The 21895-nt window shown below is 43.5% G+C and overlaps 1 protein-coding gene across 3 annotated transcripts in view; it reads right to left on the reverse strand.

Moving 5' to 3' along the window:
* Positions 1-21895, reverse strand: part of CRIM1 (cysteine rich transmembrane BMP regulator 1) — a 177722-nt gene that overhangs the window by 134220 nt on the left and 21607 nt on the right. For all 3 annotated transcript variants that reach the window (XM_054567849.1, XM_054567844.1, XM_054567854.1), the window contains exon 2: positions 6414-6587. In XM_054567849.1, the coding sequence (XP_054423824.1) occupies positions 6414-6587 (174 nt within the window). The remainder of the gene's footprint in view (positions 1-6413; positions 6588-21895) is intronic.

Below are 21895 nucleotides of genomic sequence, written 5' to 3' on the forward strand. Positions count from 1 at the left end.
TAGATACCTCAAATATAAAATAAACTCAACCTCCACTTCACTCTGCATCCCATACAGCTGCTCTCTGGGTATTCCACATTCTAGTGAATGACACCACTATATATCCTGACCACCATGGCCCCCAAAGCATCTATCTTGACAATCACCCCCTCCTACTCAAATCTGGGAGTCTTCTGCTTTCCTCATCCTCCAAAGTCAATCAGCCATTAAAGCCCACTGACCTGGCCGCCTCAATTACCTCCTCTCCCCCTCCCATCCTCCTGTGCATCTCCAAGGCTGCTCTTAAATCCTCCTTGCCCATCTGTTGAACCACCCAACACAGTTCTCAAGAGTTGGACTCAGTTCCCATCTCCTCCCCAAAGCCTTCCTTGATTTTCTATCTTATGAACGTACAACAGATCTTTTTTGTCCACTCAATATAAGACATGGATATGTAAGTATCACAAGCCATTCTTTAATTAGCTATCTTTTCTCAAAAGTATCTTGTAAAGAAGAAAAAATTAAATACAGCCCCAAATTATAAACATTTAACATTATCTCTAAGAGCTTCTGGCTAAAACAAAGGAGGAATTTCCCAAGTCCCACGTGTCTTCCTCCTTTTGTAAGTGTGCACTGTACAGTTCCCAATAGGAATAGGTTCCACATAAACCTATTATTTTTCCTATAACTCAAGTGCTGCGTGATGTAGCAATGGCTGAAAAGTGTATTTAGGAACACGTTTCATGGATCCCATACAGATAACCCTTCGGCTGGTCTCTGGTGACAAATCAGTGTGAACCGGGCTATTTTCTAGTTTTCTCTACAATCTCCCACCCTCCTTGTGTACTTCTGTCTCCTCCGTGTCCTTATCCCAAAGCTATGCATGTCGGAGGCTTCTTAATGAGTTAACGACATCAAAAATCACCTAAGTAACAAACTGCTCTGCTTGGGTGTCAAACTTAATTTGCCAAAACAAAACTCAGTCTTCCCTAAGTGTGCTCCTCCCTCCAGTCAAAGCACCACAATTTACTTAAACCTCAAATCTAAGAGACCTCCTTGGTTCCTCTTTCCCTTGCCCCCGCCCCCTCCACATAGCCAAAGAGTCCTGTTCATTACAGTTCCAAATCATATTTCAAATCGAATCATCTCTCCATCTCCAGGCCTTAGGTTCTTATCTCTTCCCTCAACTACTAAAAGAGCACCTTCCTGAGAACTCTATTCTCGTTCCCCATCTTGCATTTTCCCAGCGTTGCCACCAGTCTCTTCTGAGCTATATTCATTTTTTAGCACACAAATCAAATTACATCACGCCCTTGTTCACGATTCTTTAAATAACTTTCCTATGTGCTCATCATAAAATGCACACACCTCCAGGTAATCTACAAGGCATCACGTGATCTGGCCCGAACTCCCTTCTCCCTCCCTCACTACATTCCAGTCAGGCCGACATTCTTGGTTTTCCTTGCTGTTTCTTCAACACGCTGAGCTCATTCTCACCTTGTAGTTTTCACACTTCCAGCTCCCTGGGCGTGATTCTTGCCCCTCTGATCCTAAGTTTGACTCCCCCTTCCATCCAGATTTCAGTTCGAATCCCCTCCCTTCACAGAAAACTTCCCTGACACCCGCATCTACTGCGATCGCCACAGCAGTTCTCTCCCACATCCTCCTGATTATTGTCCTTCATAGGTCTGATCACACACCGCACTCCATGTTCGTATTTGCATTTACTGTCATCCCTCCCCTTCTGAATATGAGCTCCATGGAAGCTGTGTCCTCAGCAGCTAGAACTGTGCCTAGCACTCAATAAATAAATATTTTCTGAATAAATAGGTGAGTGGTTTCCAGGGTGCTTTATATCATTCCCTGAACCTGGCACGGTTTCATATTTCTGATTACTTCTTGAATTTATTATAAGCACTCTGAATTATAGTAGTATTTTATTCCAATAGAAAATGAAAGCCACTTACGACCACCTGGAGTCACAAACTGAGAAGTCCAACGTACTCATTGTATCACAGAGGTCTTTGTTATCAACCCCTGAGTGGCTCCTCCAGAAAACCCTTGTGGCAGCCACAGAGCCAGGTACTGTTTTTGCTATCCTGGTACCCTCTTCTGATGGGGCATCAATTTAACTTTTGCAGAGCTCAGCACAACAAAAATCAAATCAATGATGGGTAGGTAGCGTGGCATAAAATCATAGCTGTGTTAAGGTCAAGGTGGATGACTTGCAGGTCACTCCCTTTATCAGCTTTCTCTTCTTCCTTGGAGAAATGCAGATCATCCTGACAAACCATTCTGCACAAAACCATGGCTGGCTGTTACCCAGCGCCCCGTGTCCTTTAAATTTGTGACAACTTGATTTTATGATAATATGTTCAGAGATTTTTGGAAAGAAAACATTTGGTAAAATCCAGGACCTACTCCTTCCCTTTTAAACAAATACAAGGAATACACAGGATCATTTTGAATACCCAGAGGCTGCCATTCGTTTCCATAAATCTAGAAGTACAACACTGAAATGCCCTGCAATGACTTCCATGCATTTTTTAAGTGTTGTAGTTATACTTAGAATTTATGTTCAGAACTCACTTCCACCGCATAGAAATGGGGACACCTGTTTTCCCATAGTTGGCCAAGAACACTAGTCCTTCTGCCTCCTCCCCATCCATATACCTTTCACACTCTACACTGCCCCAAAAAGTCCTCCAAAGAAGGTGCTAACTGGAACGAACTATTCACTGTCCCAGAAGAGACCACGAGAATCAAGTCTGAATTACAGGTCAGCCATCAACACTTGGCGCATGCTTGCTTGGCTCTGCAAAAATCACCCCTGCTCTGTACAACCCTCCTACTGCCCCTTCTGGAACTCATGCTCATTGCCACCAAAGTCCCCTTTGCTGTCATCCTCTTCTCCAGAGGATCCCTTCACTTTCATGCTCTAAGTAACACCTGGGTATCCTTGCAGCTCTTTGCCCCTATAAGTCCTCCCAAGTGGGAACGGTTACATTTCCCACATTCCATAAATCTTGGGGGAAGGGTAGGTGTCTTTGTTCTTCTTGTCATTCTCAGATCCCTCTTCCTGTCCCCCTTGAAAAAAGAAAACCTCGTTCATATGCACACATGCCGTCCAGTGCAACTACACGCCGCTGTTGCATTTATTGACAGAACGTCTGGCTCAGGGTTTCTTCCCCCTTCGCCGCTTCTGTCCCCTTCCCAGCCACCGCCAGCACTCTCTGGCGTAACCTCATCTCCGTGCCCTTCGTGTTCTATTGGATACATCAGGAAGAATCTGACCCCAGTTAAATCTACCTCTCCACCTACCATGCACCTGCTCCGGAGCTGGCGAAAACGCACATAGCTGTGCTGGCTGGCCTCCCTGCAAATTTATAACCCCCCACCTGAAGCAAGCTGCGGGCCCTATCAGGCGGCCGTGATGCATTTTCCTGGTTAATGTACTCATCCTTCTCTGAGATGTCTGCTTTACCTTTTTCTCTCTCTCCTCCGTTGTTCACACCTCTCCTTCCACGTCAGTGTCAGCTGCCCTTGTTTTCTCCATGTCGGAGACACAGGAACGATTTTGCTGCTCTCCGTCCTCAAAGACTCTGCTCCTGCAATCCCCATCGCCTTTCTTACCTCATTTGTCTCTCCCTCTAGGTCATTCCTGTCACCAAACGTGCTATAACATCTGTTGTTTTCAGGTCCCTTTTGTCCTTATATCTCCCTCAAACAGCCACCCCATTTTTCAGCCCACTTGATCCCACATACCTCAAAAGAGTTTTCCCATTTCTGTTACGGGCACTGTTATTCTTCTAAGATTTGTGGTTACAAACCCTAGAATCATCTTTGTGCATTTTCATCCCTCCCTTATCTGTTAGACGATACCGCAGGTCCTTCTGTCAAAATGGTGTGTCTCCACCTCCTCCCTGCTGCTTCCTGGCCACCCCCGGTCCAGCCTCGTGTGGCGCCACCTCGAAACATCTGAGGCAGCTCCAAGGGGCCTCTTGGCTGCAGTCTCTCACTCTCTAATCCACTCTGCATCCCCCCAACCCCAGGCTGCCTACCATCGATTTCACCGCACCCTGCCTCTCTCCACCCCTAACCTGCAATGATTTCTGATCGCTCCTGTTACCAAGCATAAGCTCCCTGCGCGGTGTTGAGGATATTTCATAAGCTGCGCTTATCCTGCCTCCCATCTTTTTTCCTTTAACTAGCAACATAAAACCTTGCTGTTTTAGGCTAGCTTCCCAAGAGTCTTGCATGTAAGTCACGCAAACCTCACTTGGACGTTTTATTCTTTTATCCACATCATTCCCCTTTCTGGAATCCATCACCATCCAAATTCTCAATTGTTCAGGTTCCATCCCCTTCATCATACCTTATTATATAATTCTGGGTCCCATTTTTTGGGCCCTAAATATCGTCATTAATTCTTTCATATGCTATACTTGACTATTAGGTAGAGCTTTTGCTTCAAAATTGTTTCTCAGAAAAGGAAAACCCCCTAGTGCTGACTTCTTATGTGACCTCAAATACTGCAGGGTGCTTTATTTTGAAAAACAAAGTACTATTTGCAGAAGATACATTAACCTTAAGTGACCTCAACCAATCCTATTTCTGGATTATATAGAGGCCACCTGACAGAATCTGTTAACAAGGAAAAAAGAAGTACAGAAGTTTAATCAGCTACAGTAATTATTCCTGAGAGAAGGGTCTCAAAATTGGAAGTGCTGCATCTTGTAAACAGCCTTTTTAGAATCACTTTAAAAATCAATGCAGTTAATCTCTACATTGTAAAGATCATAAATATACACCTAGCTAATTAAAAATGCAGCAGTCCTAGTTTTATGTGAAAACATGCTGTGTTTTAGAACAAAACTTCTTGTGATAACATGGATGCAAAATCTGTTGCATCTCAACAACTTAGGTGGCAGGAAGAGGGTGCACTCAGAAACAGGGTGTCAAACAACTTGGAAGGTCGCCTAAGCAAAGATAATGAGGGTGATGCATTTGAAACGTCTGACTAACACACTTTCATGAAATGTAAGAATGGCAAAAGGCAATCATCTAAATTGTTGTACTATTTTATATAACGCCATTTAAAATATGTATGAGTAACTAAATTAATTATTTAAATAGACATTTGACTACTGCATCTACATCCCTGAAAGTTATACACTGAAGTTGGCAAAATCCCTTTTTTTGGGCAGGAAATGAAGTGAGGACAGGGGTGAGCAAAGAGCCCAGATGGCAGAAATGAGTTAGTTAACTGTGCTGTCTAAGTCATGATGTGATTGAAAAAAGACTCGACATGGTTAGCCCTAGGCTTGTAAGTGACCCACCATGTGGAGCTCAGTTTTTCAATTTCCAAATTCAAGGATCAGACTAAATGTTACCTAAGACTCTCTGTGGTTCTAAAATGTTATGTCTATTGTTTTCTACAATACTATATTCTCTTCTAATGATTCAGCAGCAGTGGCAAATACAAGGAGATGTTATTGTAGAGGCTAATATAAATTTCTTATTCTTTATTACCATCTAACATGACTTGGAAACTTGATGCAACTCAAAAACCTTCAGTCCTGCTCTACTGCCCTTATGAGTTGGATGTTGGACTTTGAAAATCTCAGAATGGCATCATTTTAGAGACAAAGGTATATTTAAGAGCAGGTCGTTCGGTCCCCCCAACCCCCAAGTGAAACCTGGCGCTGAGAGAGCTGAAGGACAGAGCTGAGACCCATGCCCAGGCCGTCCCCTTTGTCAATTCTGGTGGTGAGCCCCGGCACCAAACTCTGGGTCTGCCACTTGCAAATACTGCTGTTATGAATCATACTGCCAAGTCCTTAATCTTTTTTTCTAGGTTTTATGCATGAATGTACAAAAGCTATGAGCCATATTGATATACTTTTCTTGTTATTTTAATGTGATTCCTGACTTCATCCTAGAGGCAAGGTGCCCAATGATCCATCCGCACCTATGTAATTTGCCCCATGGCAAAACCAACCTCAGCCTTCAATCATCACCACACAGCTCTCCCACCTCATCTAAAGAAAAAGACTTTCTTGCCAGATGATATGCACTTCTAATTAGCACTCTCCCCATGGAGCATCTTCCTATGGTAAATCAAGCGGAATGGATGTGGTGACAACAGATGCTGATCTCGAGCACAGTGAAAGCTCCACTTGGTGATCTAGGCAAGTTGGCACCAAGCACCCCGCTCACACCACACAGCATGACCATTCCGTGGCTTCCCGGAAACACACATGCACGTGGGCACATACCCCATCACATCAGCACCTGGCCAACCTCATGCATCTTGTTTGGGTCACGTAAGCTATCAATCTCTGTAAGCTTGTCTTTGCCTTTTCAGGCTCAAATACTGTCAGCACTCAGGGTTTCACAATGCTAAGCTTATAACTGTGAAAATTAGTACTTACCTTCAATTCTCTTCAGAGCTGAAAGGCATGTGTCCTTCCTTGAAAACTCAAAGGGATTGTTGCAGGAACGAATGGTGACGCATTCACATTTCCCATTGATTATATTGCAGCCGGAGACAAGGTTTTCTTTACATGGTTCAAAGCCAAGCAGTTGGTCATCATTCCAGTTCTCATCTGTGAAACAATTACGTATCACATACTGTTAGCTTCATTCAAAGAAAGGCCTGTTGGAAAGCAAAAATGTGCAAGGGTGTCAAGATTAACATTTGGACACCTCAATTTATGAACAGCAGTTTGGCTGCAATTTTACAAATGAATGAAACTCAACCTCCTAATAACTAAGGAGACTGAAATACAGCCGTGCATGTAAACAAACATATGTGCTCAGAACACACTACTTCTCATGTGTTATAATAACAATCGCAATTACTTTAGAATTTTTAATTTTAAACACAGATTCCTGGATTTTCCCACGTTCAATCAAATTACAGGGTTCACGTTAGTCCATCTACAAATTATCCCTTAAAAGTCCACAATTTTTTACTCCATCTGGTAGAGACCAACTTCAGGTTCAAAACAGCTCTGAAACTTAACATACCAAGGCAGCTAACATAAAAAGTCAGCCGCCAGCAACAGGTAAGAATGGGATACAGCCCTGGCTGGTGTGGGTCAGTTGATGGGGCTTCGCTCCCAAAAGCAAAATGCCGCCAATTCAGTTCCTGGTCAGGGCTCACGCCTGGGTTGTAGGTTAGGTCCCCAGTCAGGGTCCTTACAAGAGGGAACCAATCGATGTTTTTCTCTCACATCAATGTTCCTCTCCCTCTCATTCTCCCTCCCTTCCCTTCTCTCTAAAAGTAATAAAAACCTTTAAAAAAGAAGAGGAGGAAAATAAGAACTGGATACAATGGTGGCTATGCCCTCCTGCGCATTTCAGTAAAGATGTTAACATCCATCACTACTCACAACCAAAGCTAGAAAAGACAACAAAATTAAGGACGACAACCTGGTAAGAGGCTAAGACAGTCAAATTCTGAACCCAAGACTAAAATCAGTGTCCAGGTGACGGAATGGAGTAAGAGGACTGTAAGAGGTAGACTATTACAACCAGCTTCCGTGGGAACAAGCTCACACCAATGAAACAAAAACGACAGACCCTGGACAGACTCGGCTCTTAATGATATTCCTCAGAGTTGAAACACCTCCTATAGAAAACCAGATTATTTCTCTATGAATCTCTGGGATGTTATGTGGGTTTTTCCCCCTCTTAAGGTTATCTTTAGCAGCTAGTTTATCGCACCTTAACTGGGTACTGACTGTTAAATAACATGTTTCTGATACCGTATCTGAAGAGAATTTTTAAAGTGCTTGAATTTAAGATACCTTAAACCTGTTGCTCAAACAAAGGCAGGTAGAAATCCATCTTAAGAATGCGTTCTCTCCAAGACAGTGTAAATGCACGGCTATGGTTTTTATGGGGCTAACTTTTACTTCTGGTGACACTGCTGAATTACTGCATCAGGTAGGCAAAAGACTGTTTTCCATCACTGACATAAATAATTTCCTTGTCAAAGGGGTCTTTGGAAGGATGTCATTTACAACATAAAGAGCTGCAGGGTGATTCTTTGAAAAGGGAGAATAGAAAACCTGTGTTTTAATTTCAGGAGATCAAGCTCACAGATCAAAGCCTTAGCTCTTAGTAAAATGATTTTTAGAAGTTTAAACAAAACCACAATTTATCTGTTTTAAAATTTGTTTTCCTATGTATTTTGTCTTTAGAAATGACATAAAACACATACACACATTCCTATCATCAAGACTACAGTGAAATTACTCTGAAAGGAGAACAGAAAAGAATATATTGAAATAATTCAACATGGAGAAGTAGGTGATAATTTAGTCTTCAACTCTAATAGATAACAAAGCTGCAAATGTAAGCGATTTCTCATCTCTGTATTTAACTGTTGACATGCTGTTTAGTGCCATCAGCCTCATCCAGTACAGTGAAATTTGCCATGAAGGAATTTTTGTGATTGTATATCTAAACGTGTAACTCAAATAGAGTTCAACCCTAGGAACTTTAATACTTGTAAGAAATTCAAGTAACATTTGAACCACAGAAAAACTATTTCTCCTTTCCCATATTCTGAGGAAAAAAAAAGTCTTTATTACTTTTTTAAAAATAAATATGTGCAATTAACATATAACTAAACTGCGTGGATTCTGATGCAGATTTTTCTTCCCACAATAAACATCCCTTCCCTCTATTACTACAACATCCACGGCCCAGATTCCAGCCACTCTTCTCCTGTCTCTCTACTAGCCCACCATTCCTCCATCGTCTGTCATCACAAGCTTCCTCAAAAAACAGACCTACTCAGTGGCTGTTGTCTCTTGCCAACAGGAAGAGGTCCAAGCTTATTGAATACAAGAGTAAGAATAAAAGTATAAGTTTCCTCATGATACGTCTTGTACCTATTTGTAAAGGTTCCTCTTTCACCCATGGCACATGCACCCTCACGCTCTAAGTGCACGAAGAGCTTCACTACAAACCATTAATTGCTTCCATGCCTTTGCTCATGGAGCATGATCTGCTTGGATACCTCCTTCTCCTGGTCCTCCCGTAACTCCCATTCATCCTTCAAAACCCAGTTCAAATGATGCCTCCTTTGAGAAGTCTCCAACCATGAACTGCTCCATCCCCCAAGCTCCTGTGAATACCTACGCAGACCTTCTGTCCCCTATGGTAATGAATTTTGTGTTAAATCCAACTTCCCCACTAGACAAAGAGTTCTTACAAACAGAGTCAGATCTTATTCAAATGGGAACCCCCTCAACCCCAGGATTTTGTACAGCGTTCAACGTCCGTCCGTCCGTCCATCACCTATCTATGTTTTCATGTCATTGTTATGGTCAATGCTGTTTATGCTTTTCTTTTTAAACAGAAATACGTCTATACATAACATGATGAGGAAAACTGTGTTTCAATATAAAGAATATGTTTGCACAATAAAAATCTTCTTTAAAAAGCTTATTAGTAAAGCATTAAGGAACACATTTTTAAAAAATGCTTGGACATGTTTTGGCACTTTTCTCACGAGGAATGATCTCTCATTAGTGTGTTTCCCTGGGCAGCTCTAAGGCTCCAGCCTCTCAGCACCTGGCCGGCATCAACAGGCCTCCCAAGGAGTCCATCTCTGAGCCAGTTTGTTTGCTCTGCCAGATGCTCTCTCTGCCTCCCCACAGGAAGGCCATTTTTCCTGAATGTGGAATCAGAATTAAAAGACAACTGCCCTTAATGCTCTCCCTGGCTCCTCCCTGTTTTCTGCTTCATCCTCAGCAGACGCCGCTCAGCAGGAGTGACAGGCTGTCCTGAAGATGCACAGGTAAGCCTGCCGGTTCCCTCAGGAAACGTCATGGCCACCGTGTCCAGTCAGGAAGCGTTGGACTCTGAAGCCAAAAGTGCCTTGTATGCTTCTATTTTCTTTTTTGAGGGGAACCCTTCCATTCTATGTCCCCATCCTAATCAATACTTTGTTTTTCTTCTTGGAAAACAGTTCCCTTGGCAACCACCACTTCATAGAGCCAAATACAACATGCCTCTGAGACAAATGCTTTTATGTTTTTCTATTATAGGACATTATACTTTAAAATCCTTCAACAGCCAACCAACAGGGATTGAAAGCAAAAATGTAGCAAGGTTTGGCTACAGAAATCAAGCCTGAGCCCAATCGTACTGCTGACAGCACTTGGGAAATTTCATGTTTTCAAATCTCTTCCCCCACCCCCACCCCCAAAGTAAATCCATATTCTACAGTATAAGGATCATGGTTCTGATTCTCTGACATAGTTCCTGGTTTCTCCCTGGACTGGTGGCAGGGCGTGCGACGGGGGAGATGGAGGGAGTTAAAACCCACAGTGTTGTCCTTTCACTTTATATCCAGTAGTTTCTCCTTAGTACTCTCCACACGATAAAAATTCTGCCAGCCTGAAAGGTCAAGACAACTGAGATAACTCTGTGAATGTATTTTTAACTACTGTAACTTGCGCAAGATACCAGATCAGGATGCTATTTTCTCTAAACACAGAATGAGAGAAATCTAATAATTTCATGTATGCATTAACATCCACGCACATTCCAACATGCCCAAATAGGAGTACTACAGGGAAGAGCCTGTGATAGCCGACCGCTAGCCTCAAACCTGCACTTGGGACATTCAGAAAACATCTGGAAATGGGAGGCTTTTCCGAGACGGCCACTGTGCTGCGGCCGGCTGTGTGTGTCCCATCTTGTCCCACGGAACATCCGTGAGATGTGTCATGAAGGGCTGAAATTTAATAACTTGTACTGCTTCAATCAAGGGAATTCTTAAGGGATATTAATTTTTATGTTGTTTACTATTTTGTCATTAGGATTTACTGCAGGCGCATGGCAATGATGAATGCAAGGATCAAGTGGCACAAATCGGTGCCAACAGCTTCTATACGGACTAAGATGCCAGCCGCTTTACCACCACTGCTTTGGCACCACCCGTGCACATGCTGATACGGAGAACAAAAGCAAGTAACATCTAGTATGACTATGAAATAGTTTGGACCTCACGTACTTGGAGTCCCCCAGGGTTCCGCAGCCCACACTTTGAGAACGGCTGTTGCAGAACAAGAGCGTGTCTTGCTGGTGTACCTGGGCCAATGCAAGTACCAAAGGTGTCGACACTCTGGTACCTCTTCTCTGAACAATTACCACTGAACCATAAAATTACATGTCTCTTTAACATGATTCTGCTGGTAAGAGGCTGGGAGACAGGAAAACGGAATGAGGAGAGTGCAGGAATTGGTGTTAGATCCTACGTGACCTTTTCCCCCCAGCATGTTAATATTATGAAAAGATCAGGGGCAAGTTTTCTCATAATTAAAGGAGAAGTCTTTAGAAGCAATAAGTGATCACCTTAAGATAAGCTTGTTTAAATCCCTTCTGTTAATACAAGAAATGGCTGCTTTCCACAACACTGTCCAGAGAAGTTGCAAATAGAAGTAAAAAAACCTAGAGATATTTCCCTCTGTTTTTAAAAATCCTGATGAAGAAACTACCCTTGGGTCTTATATTTAATTCAGATGAAACTGGTCTCCATTAAAAGTGAATGCTTTCAAGGCTTTGTGCCCTGGGGGAAGCAGCATGAGCTCAGATGGGGATGAGGCCGCAAAGGATCAGCTGCCCAGGCTCCAAGTGCAAATGCCCCATGTGGCTTACCTGTGTCAGTCTTTTTATTCGGTTCCTAGTCCTTATATTTATCCTCTGTGTACACAGTTCCATGGTTTTGTATGACCAGCCCCTAACCCTATTTTGCTTAGCAGCTCTCATTTTTAGCGTAATGAATGATTTTGCAGAACATCTTTTTGTTTTAAGAGGGCACATGTAGAGTTGAAGCAAAAACACCTGTCCTTCCAATAGCCATATTCAGTCATATCCTGGATTTGGTCTTTCTAAAGTATCTTCTAATGTTCATGATAATGCCTGAAATGTCTTCCTCCCGTATTTGACATAAAAGATTTTAAAAGTCTAGTTAGGGAGGAGCTTCAATCCTGAGAGTAGGGAAGGAAGTGTTGAGGAAAGGGATGTGAGGGAAGAGGCATCTTGGAACATGTATGAAAACACATCCAATTCCAGACCTGGGAAGCCTCAGCTCCAGGGCAGAAACCCCTCTGAGCCAGGAGCCCTACCACCCAGCTGTGGCAGCCCCACCTGATTGGTCCTAGAGTCCACCTCTCTGTCTTCCTTCGTTCTGCTTGCTGCTGTCTCAAATTCCACTAGCACGTAATGAAACACACAGTATGACTGCACTTGCTGGTCAAACTATCGTGTGTTCATCTGAAATATGACTTCCTGAAGGCGGAAGGCATTTGTCGACATAGAGCCTTACCTTTCTACCTTGTATCTGCCTGGGTCGGAGATTTTCAACCTTGTTCAACCTATGGCACACATAAATTACTAAAATTCTGCAGTGTGTTTGCTGATCTGAAAAAAAAAAAATAGGTCTAATTTTGTTTCACACCAGATAGCTATTGTTGTTGTTTTGGCTGCTGTGTGTGTTTTGTTTTGTTTTGTTTTTTTGGTCATCTAAGGGAAAACAGGTCAGTGCCACTAACTAAATAGTCAGGTATTACATGTTTTAAAAATTCTTGTGGCACACTGGTTGAAAATCGCTGGTTTAGGTTAATGAAGTTTACTCCGAACCAACATACAGCCACACCCCCATTATGTGGCAATCCACTCACCAGAAATATGCTATAGCAAATATAAAAGGCAAGAAACAAATTCACGGTACACACTCTGAAGCTCACAGTAATGGAATTCTGTTGGCAGAGAAAAGGCTTCTGGGGATATATATCAAATTAATTCTCCAGCTGTTCACACATCCCTGTGGCTACAGTAAGATGCAAATAGCTAATACTGGCATCTCTTTCCACGCCAGCCGAGAAACTCCAGCGCAATGTACAATTGTTGCTCTACCTCCCCCAGTTCCCGGCCGGCTGTTATCAGGCATTCCGTTCTGCTCAGGGAGGAACCTAACGCAGTGAGCTTTCATTCTCTCTGCCTCGAGCTCAAGGCGGACAGACGCTCCAAAGCCTGGTGCTTCCCTCTCCCTCTCTTCCTTGTGCTGTAATCAGTGCAAAGCAGGGAAGACAGAATTGCAGCTATCAGAAACGGTTCATGTTACAAAAATTTGTTTTCCAGACTTTTCCACAAAGTACTATGTTAGGCATATGTGACTATACACTGGAATGGTCAAAGCCCGAATCTAAAACAATGGAAATACTAAAATATGCACACAAATATTGTTGGAAGACTAACTCTTCAACCAATACAAACTTCTGAATTATAACAAACATAACCACTGATTTGTATGTCCATATGGAGAACTCTTTGAAAAATGTACTGATCCAAGGTACTAAATCAATTTACAGTAAAAAAATGATAAGCAAATGTTCCATTGCTGTTACTGTTGTTAGATACCTTAGCAATATAATTCACGGAGGACCAGAGATGAACTACAGGCTTGTAGTTCATTAATTCATCCTTTTTTACAATCATTCATTCCGCAAACAAACATCTGACCCTTGACTGTACATCAAGAACCGACCACGGTGTTAAGGATCCAATGCTCTAAGCACAGTTTTCCACCATTCTAACCAAAATCGTAGCAAGTATGTGAACAAAATCTTTCTAGGAATTCTTAAACAGAGAAACTGTTAGGTTAAGACATGGATAATTTCCTATTTGATAGCAGGCAGTTTCTTCACACCACCTGCTTTGAAAACTCCTACTCAGTCTTTAATCCTTTCTCCAGGTTTCATTCATCCTCTGGGGACTAAATTAAGCATTACCTCCTCTCCTGGAGTTCTACTGTCTATTAAAGTTAGTTCACTTATGGCAGCAAAATGAAAAGGCTCCTCTAACCTCTCCCAGCCGAAAGTGGCTTCTTTGACGCTGAAGTTCTAGTTTGACTCTTTTGTTTGTTATTGGGCTGTCATAAGGTTTAGCAAATAGTAGCTTGGCAAAATAAATTCCTGCAGAAGGAATGATCAGAAACAGGGTGAGAGGACTTGAATGTATTCAAAGCAATCAAATATTAAGTGCCAAACTTTTTCTGGAAAGTAAGTTTGGTGGTAAGGAAAAAAAGTCAATTATTCAGAAATAATAGAAGCATCTTTGTATTTCAGTCTCCCTACCTGTGAAATATGAATACTAACTCAAGTTTTCTTTTAACACTATATTGATCAACACTTCCATATGTCAATATTTATCATATGCCCAATAAGTGAATAAATGTAATATTCTTCAACCATGTTAGATAAATAATAAATGCTATAACCTCCCTTTCTACCACTTTTGTGTATCATGATCATAATTAACATGGCACAATTTAATGCTTCTTGCCAGAAAGGGACTTGTGGGTATGAATAATGTGCAGTACCATTTCATAAATATTAATGTGTACGCTCTAACCTAAAATCGGCTAGTCAAATGGCTAGGAGCAAAACAGAAGACTAGATACAAGAATGCCTTTTTTCTTGATTGCACTCATCCAAAAGTGTAAACCACTACCAGTGAAAAGCATAAATGAGGCCAGAATTTCAAAAAAGAACAACACGATAAACATGGTGTTCTGAAAATAAGCACTTGAAGGATATAAATTTTTCATTATACCAGCTGAACAGTTAGCACGGATAATGAGGCATGGTCACCCCCCCGCCGCCCCACCAAGCTGAATCTTCTCATAACAGTTCACGTTTAGTGAGCCACATTTTTATGGGCCAGAAATTACGCTAGGCACTTTCCATAGATTCACACGTTTCGCTGAGAAGAGAAGCTAAGCAACATGGCTCTGAATTCTACAGAGACTTATCATCAAGCACAGGATGGGGGAACAGAACAAACAGGGAAGGGATGTCGTCAAAGGGGTAGGCAAAATTTCAAGTTCAAGTGAGTCCAGAGGACACAAGCATGGGGGAAAGGAGGAACACAAACCGCTACAGAAGGCAGGCACACTGCTGATTTCCCGGTCTCACTGTGGTGAAGCCCCTCTTGAGTGACAGTGGCCTCGGCCCCCACTGCTGCTGGTCCTTAACGCCGGGGCAGGCAGAGGGCTGCTCTCCAGGACCCCTTCTGAGCCAAGCAAACGGAGTCGCAAGAGCACCTCAGGAAACATCAGAACAGAAGATCCAGCGATATAATCTCAACTATTGTATCATCCAGGAAGGATCTGTTAAAGCCACAATACCTTCATATACAGCGTATAGCAATACTTCTGAAGTGCAAATAATTTTTTTTTTAAAGTATACTTCTCTGTAAGGAGCACTGAGGAATCTTTTCAGGATGATAATTCTGTGAAATCAGTTAGCTGTTCTTTTTGTAAGAAACGTTTTTACAACAAATCAGCTGGACCATGCTGTGAACTTTACCTTAATAATGTTATCTAAATTCTCTGAAGTAAACCAAGTGGAAGATGATAAGAAGGCGAAGAGTGATCAAGTTTAAATTCCGACAGTTATATTCCTAGCTGATCCTTACCACTAACTCCAGTGCTGTTCTACAAGGAAATATCATCCTTAAATATCAGACCTCAAAATGCAAACCTTTACACTCTCCGTGAAGTACGGGCACCTCTCTGTCTGATCCCATTTATTTCTATGCACTCCATGAATGGCCTGCTATCCGGTACCAGCACAAGCACAACAGGCCAGCAATATTCTACGAACATTTTGTGTGTGCACAATTTACAATTTCCTACTGTTCCCCAGTTTCATCATAAGTAAAAGTTTTATGTACAATATATGTCCAGATTTCTTCCCCTAAAACATCATTAAAATCCACACTGCTACTGTTTACTTATGTAGGATGGAGTGTTATAAATTAGAAATGAAAATTACAGAGACAACTGTGGTCTATCAAGGAACTTCGTGCCGCACAAAGCCTGTCCGATACATTCATTTAAAGGCATCCAGCTTTTGAAATTCATCCTAGAACTCTCTACACCTAGAAGCAAATGTAAATCAGGGGACAATGACACGCAGGTCTCTCGCCTCAGGGTACGTCAAGAAATGAATATTAGTATCTTGGGAGGACTTGATTTACACAGCAATGATTTAATCCCTAAGATTCACGTGAAATAGATCATATAATGTAAATATAACAAGACCATAGAAAGACTAAGAAATCTTAAGAACACATTTGATAAATACGTTTGCACATTCTGCACAACACTGGAGTTTCCTTTGCGTTGTGAACCTCCACACCTAAGAGACACTCAGCTCTGACTCACTGAGCATTCAGTTGGGGGTCTCAGGGATGAGACCATGCCAACACTGTCATCAATATGGAAAGGTCTTTAGTGGCTCCCACCTGCCTGAAAGGTCAAGTCTGACTCCTCGACTGATAAATGAGGCGGCCCCAGCTCACCTTCCCACTCCTTCAGATGTCTGATCAAACTAAACTTCTGAGCAAGACTTTCCGTGACCGCTCTATTTAAAACTACAAACCGAACACCACTGTCCCTTCAAGCGGGCAGGGACTTCTGTCTGTTGTTCATTGCTACATCTTCTGCACCTGGGACAGGGCTGTGCACACAGTAGATCCCCCAAAACTACTGACTGACTCAATCAAGTCCCTGAGAACATGGTGTATTTTCTCTTTGACAGAACTTTGCTGATTCCATTTCCTCTTTGGAGGAAGGATCTTCTGTCCCCTGTTCACCTGGAAATCTGCTTCCGCCTTGCCGTGCTCAGCTTAACTGTCTTCTCCTCAAAGACACTTATTTACTTGCTTTTCTGCCACCCACACTTCACTCATCCCACGGCGTTGTGACATTTGTCAGCAGCTGAATTATGAGCTTCTTCGGGGCAGAAACTGTGACTTCCTCCTTTCTACATCCACTCCATGCTGGGCCCAGTAGATGGCACATGGCAGACCTCGGTCCCCACTTACTAAACAGAAAAAATAAATGGTAAACTAGAGTAGGTGACCACTCTAGAGGTAACATTGTCTATTAATAATATCATGTGAAAAGGAAAGCAGCAGCTTTAAAGATATTATGTGAGTGTCTAAGATTCCGGCTTGCTTAAGTGCTTCAATACTTATGCATTTATAGATAATATCTTTCTGGAATATTTGACATGCAAAAGGATAAACTGTATAGTAATTTACGCCTCCAGGGATTTGAGAAGCAGGTACCTTTGGGTATTTTAAAACATCACAGTGTCAAAGTTAAAATTAATGTATTTCTACCTTTCAAATTAGAATGCTTGCATGCATATACAGAGAATAACTATTTGCATCCAAAAGGAAACATGAATAAGACCCATGTGAGTCACCCACTCCTTTATCCACAGGCCAGAGCAATATGTATCCCCATATGCAGTTAGGTGGGTGGAATTTTTAAGATGATGATTCTGCCATGTTATTCTATTTAGTCTTTATAATGTAAAAGTAATTGGAAAATGGTTCGAATAATGAAACTTAAAATTTGTAGAAAGACAGAGATCTACCTTAACTCCTACCTGAAAAGTTAAAAATTGTCTATTTAATTAGATTCAATACATTTCAAGGACTAATGGTTTTTAAGCTATAAAAGCAAATATCAAGTGTAGACAATGTTAAAAGGATGCTCTAATTAAATCCATATCCTATTTAACTAACAATAAACATCACCAGTTTTCAAAGGATTAGAATACAGAGAAATATATAGCTTTAAACTTATGCATAGGCACTTAATGTATTCTTTAATAATTCAGTTGTTTTAAACATCCAAACCCACAGAAGACTGGTAGATTCTCAGGGCAGACCATAAGATAAACACCTTGAGTAGTGAGGCACTGACCTGCCTACCTGCAAATCCACTGGTAGATTTGGTATCAGTTACATGGAGGAAGGGGTAACATATTCCCAGGTTCGCCCATCCAATGAATGAGTCTTAACAACCAAGACATTTCTGCTTAGTACCACATCCTCTATTTCTAGAGCTCTGTAAAACGTTACATGAGAAAGGAGGAAGGGCGATTAGCACCTTCCCTTCAGAGAGGATGTGGCATGACACCTAATAACCCTTCAAGACAGCCGGGCATGGGAAGAGTGAACTGACTCAGCATGGAGAGATTCCAGCTGCGCAGGAAACCCAATCCCTTCAGGTGCAGCGGCAGTGAGGACGTCGCTCCTCCTCAACAGGTGTTTCGGAAACACTCTTGCCGACTACCATTTCTATTCTTTCCCCATGAGCACGAAATGGAATTTTAAACATCCCCCAGGAGAAGCTGGCTTGCCTGCCTGGCAAACCTCCTATGTAGTTTGGCAACAGCACGACCAGCCCATGGTTCCACCAGGGTCTGCGTGAGGTGGGGTCAAGCCCTTGTTCTGCATCCTAGTTATGCCACAGGCTTCACCTGGTGGGAAGCTGAGGTCACAAGGTTCCCTTTCCCTGCAGAGGGGCAAGGAACTGATGGGACATCCCCCCCCCCCCCCACCAGGCTTGACCTCACAGCTTTGGAAAATCTCTTTGAAGGAGCTCACTGACCTGAGCATGGGCCACGGGTCCCATCGCTGACAGGAACAGAAAGGGAGAGGCGAGTGTCAAGTGGCCTCATACCTTAATGGGCAGCCACCTCCTTTACTAACCCTTGCCAAGTCTTGCCAAGGGTCAGTATGCTTAAAAGCACTGGGGTCTCACACTGGGATGTAAGTTTCTTTAGGAGGGTCTTTCCCACCTTTTAACATACCTGGCTTCTAAAATGACAAATGTGTCACCTGCACAGTGGCTGGACACCCCTCGTTCCACCTTCACTTCACTACCCCCTACAACAGTTTCTTCTGCGTTCCAGTCTGCTCCTCCCTTCTTCTAAAATCCCCTGGGACTATGCTCTGCCAGAGGCTCCCACCCACTTCCCCCCACCTGGTCTCCTGTGGCATTAGGGAGGTCACACTGTCCCGCCCCGCACTTCCTTTCCCTCCATCCCACCCCGGGGCCATGGGGCACTCTTCCCCCCTCCCCTGAGTCCTTCCTGTTTCCCAGACCAGGTCCATCCAGGACACTCAACTGCCAGGGGTCAGAGTGCCACATTCCTGTGGCTTCACACCCCCATGGAGAGGGCTCTGGATTCCGCCTGGGGGGTGAGGTGGGGCAAGGAGGCAGGCTGGGAGGTAGGGAGGGAGAAGTTCAGCAGAGGCTGGTTCATTTGGCTTCTGCCCACTGCTCTGGGACCAAGGTCACAGGGTGGGGAGGACAACGGGGCCCAAGAGCTCTCTCCAGGGTGGGCAAGAGAAAGTCCCTGCACCTCTCTGGGTTCAAAAGGAAGACAAGGCCATCCATCGCCGCATGCACAGTAGAATCTGTAGAAAGCCTAAAAGAACACAACATAGTGCTGTGGGCCTCGGGTCCGTAAGCAATGAAACGAGGGGCTGGCCAGAGGTGCTTTTCTGAGGGCCCTTTCAACTCCACAATTCCCTGATGCCTGGTACAGCAACAGTTCCCTGACTGTACCCATTTCCAAGGTCTGATGTATTTTTGGCTGAAATGGAATGCCACTTTGGCTCAGAAGGGAACCAAACCTCCTTAACCTCCCCAACCAAAATTCCCCTCTCGCAATAGTGGATTCCTCCGCTTCTGACACACTGTCTCTGGTGATCTCTGTGTCCTTTGAGCTTTAACCCTGCAGAGTCTAGGCACCAACCCTCAAGCCCCGGGCTCTCATGGGCCTCTCATCACCCCCTGCTTCTAAGGCCCCAAGACTCATAAAATCAGGTTCCAGGAAGTACATTCCATCAAGATTGCCCTCTGGACAGAAGGGTCACAACATGATGGGACTTGACAACTCAGGCCCCACCTGGACCCAGGGAAGGTGCTTAGAGAAGTTCCACTCCACTGGAGCCAGAAATGGGAGGAATGAGGATCGGAGCCCAAACTGGTCACTGTGTGAACAGGCGAGAAAGCTGACTTCAGTCTGGGCGTGGCATCCTCTGCTTCCCGCGCCCCCCGCCCCCCAACATGCAAGGTGACGGTCTTCTCCTGGAGGATGGGGGAGTGGGAGAACCTGGCTGGGTTGGCACTGGGCGGCCTTGGGCCAGGAGGTGACTCGCTCATCAGCTACCTGATTGATGGGAACAGAATGTGGGAGGGAAGGAAAAAAGGTATGGTGCTGGGGAGACTGGGGAGTGGGAATAAAGGAAGACAAAGCCACTTAAGGCTGCCATTCACGTGTCAGACAAAGTCACAAAAAGCACATTAGCTGGGTTCGACGTCTACATGACACTGTGGAAAAATCACTCTGAAGGGTCAAAACCCACTAAATGTCTATCTTTTTCCTTTTTTAAAACCATTGCTTTTAATAAAACCCCGTAAGTCAAGTCTGACAGCAACGATGAAGTCTGTGGATAAGATGATAAAAACGATCCTACCAAAAGGTATCCTGATGTCGCGTCAACTCGTTTGAAGCAACTGCTTTTACTGAAAACAAAACAAAAGACTCTGATCACTTTTCACCACTTTCTTGCCAAGCCAGGATTCCACACAAACACTTCCCTTTATTTACTGAGACCCAAACACTAGTGAGGAAATACGCCTTCTGTGTGATAAATCACCTGGAACTAACCAGGGCTGGGACTCTCCCGCTGCCCCGAGTGCGTATCACCTTTCATGTGAAAGTGGCTCCGGGCCCCGTGGAGTAGAGCCTGCACCGCACTGGCTCGGGCTGCTCTCCGGACCTGTCGCGGACTGCGGCAGCATCAGCGCGGATTCTTGCCTGGAGCGCGGGGCGGCGCTCCAGGGGAAGCAGGCAGGTGCCCCGGCGCTGAGTCCGACAACTAGAGCTCTTTGATGAAGATCAAGTTTTCAGTGGAGGGCTTCCATGTGCGTGAGAGAGATGCAAGAAAGATGGATGGCTACCGTTTTCTCTGTCCTTTCTATAAAACGAGGAATCCTTCAAACCACCTGTGAAATCATCGTGCTGCACAGGAACCAAACTACACGCATCTACAATGAAATCTAGTTATTTACTTATTTATTTATGGGCTACACCATTGAGATCTTAAAAAAGAAAAGGAAAAAAGTTATTAAAGTGACAACAGACAATAGAAATGGCATTTAAAAAAAAAAAAAAGCCAGGGTAAGTTGTGTTTGAATGAGAATGTGCGTGTTGTGTTTCAAGCTCTTCCAATTTCTCCACAGCAAAAGGACTGTTCCTGCTGTTGCGATCCTGTCACATAACTCATTTTTTGAACCAGCAAATACTTTTCAAAATGAAAAGCAGTGCACACAGAGGACTTTAGGTTCACGCTTTTGTCGCTTTTGCAAAACACTCTTTTCCAATCTGTAATCTCCAGGAACTGGGTCAAAAACTCTTGTCCTTAGGAGCACAGTCCCTATCAAGAGACCAGAAGGACATACATGCTTCAGCCCTTGCCACACGAAATGTTGTCAGCATAAAGCTGTTAAAGTTTCTTAACTTAAGGAACACAACGGCTTATCTCCTTCCATCAGAGCTGCGACCCTCCTCCCGAGTCCGGCCCAGACACCGCCACAAAGATGAGCGGCGGTGCCCTTTCCCCAGCACCTCGTCTTGGCAATTTGGGGACAATTTGTTCCTTTCATGGTAGAGGAACAGTAATTCTGAGAGCAGCCCTCAAAGTCAATGCCCCACAGCAAGAGAGAAACAATCACAGAAGGTAGCATCTCCCTAGGGGAAAATCATGAACAAAACTTCCCTATCAGCACCTTCCAGCCATCAACATGATGTACAGAGGGTGGGGGGAGTCCCATTTTTTACTCATTACATTGCGTACCGCACAGAAATCTCTAAGACATACACCAGGGTCGAATGACCAAAATACAATGTAACTGCAACGCCTTATGGGTTCGTGCAATTATACAGTTTTTCGTAGATTGACCTGCATGGTTTCTACCCATGAGATTGCTTCATTCGATGTGGACAAGACAGTG

The sequence above is a fragment of the Pteronotus mesoamericanus genome, unplaced genomic scaffold, assembly GCF_021234165.1.
Source record: "Pteronotus mesoamericanus isolate MK-2021 breed Mesoamerican mustached bat unplaced genomic scaffold, CSHL_Meso_final contig_101, whole genome shotgun sequence".
NCBI lineage: Eukaryota > Metazoa > Chordata > Mammalia > Chiroptera > Mormoopidae > Pteronotus > Pteronotus mesoamericanus.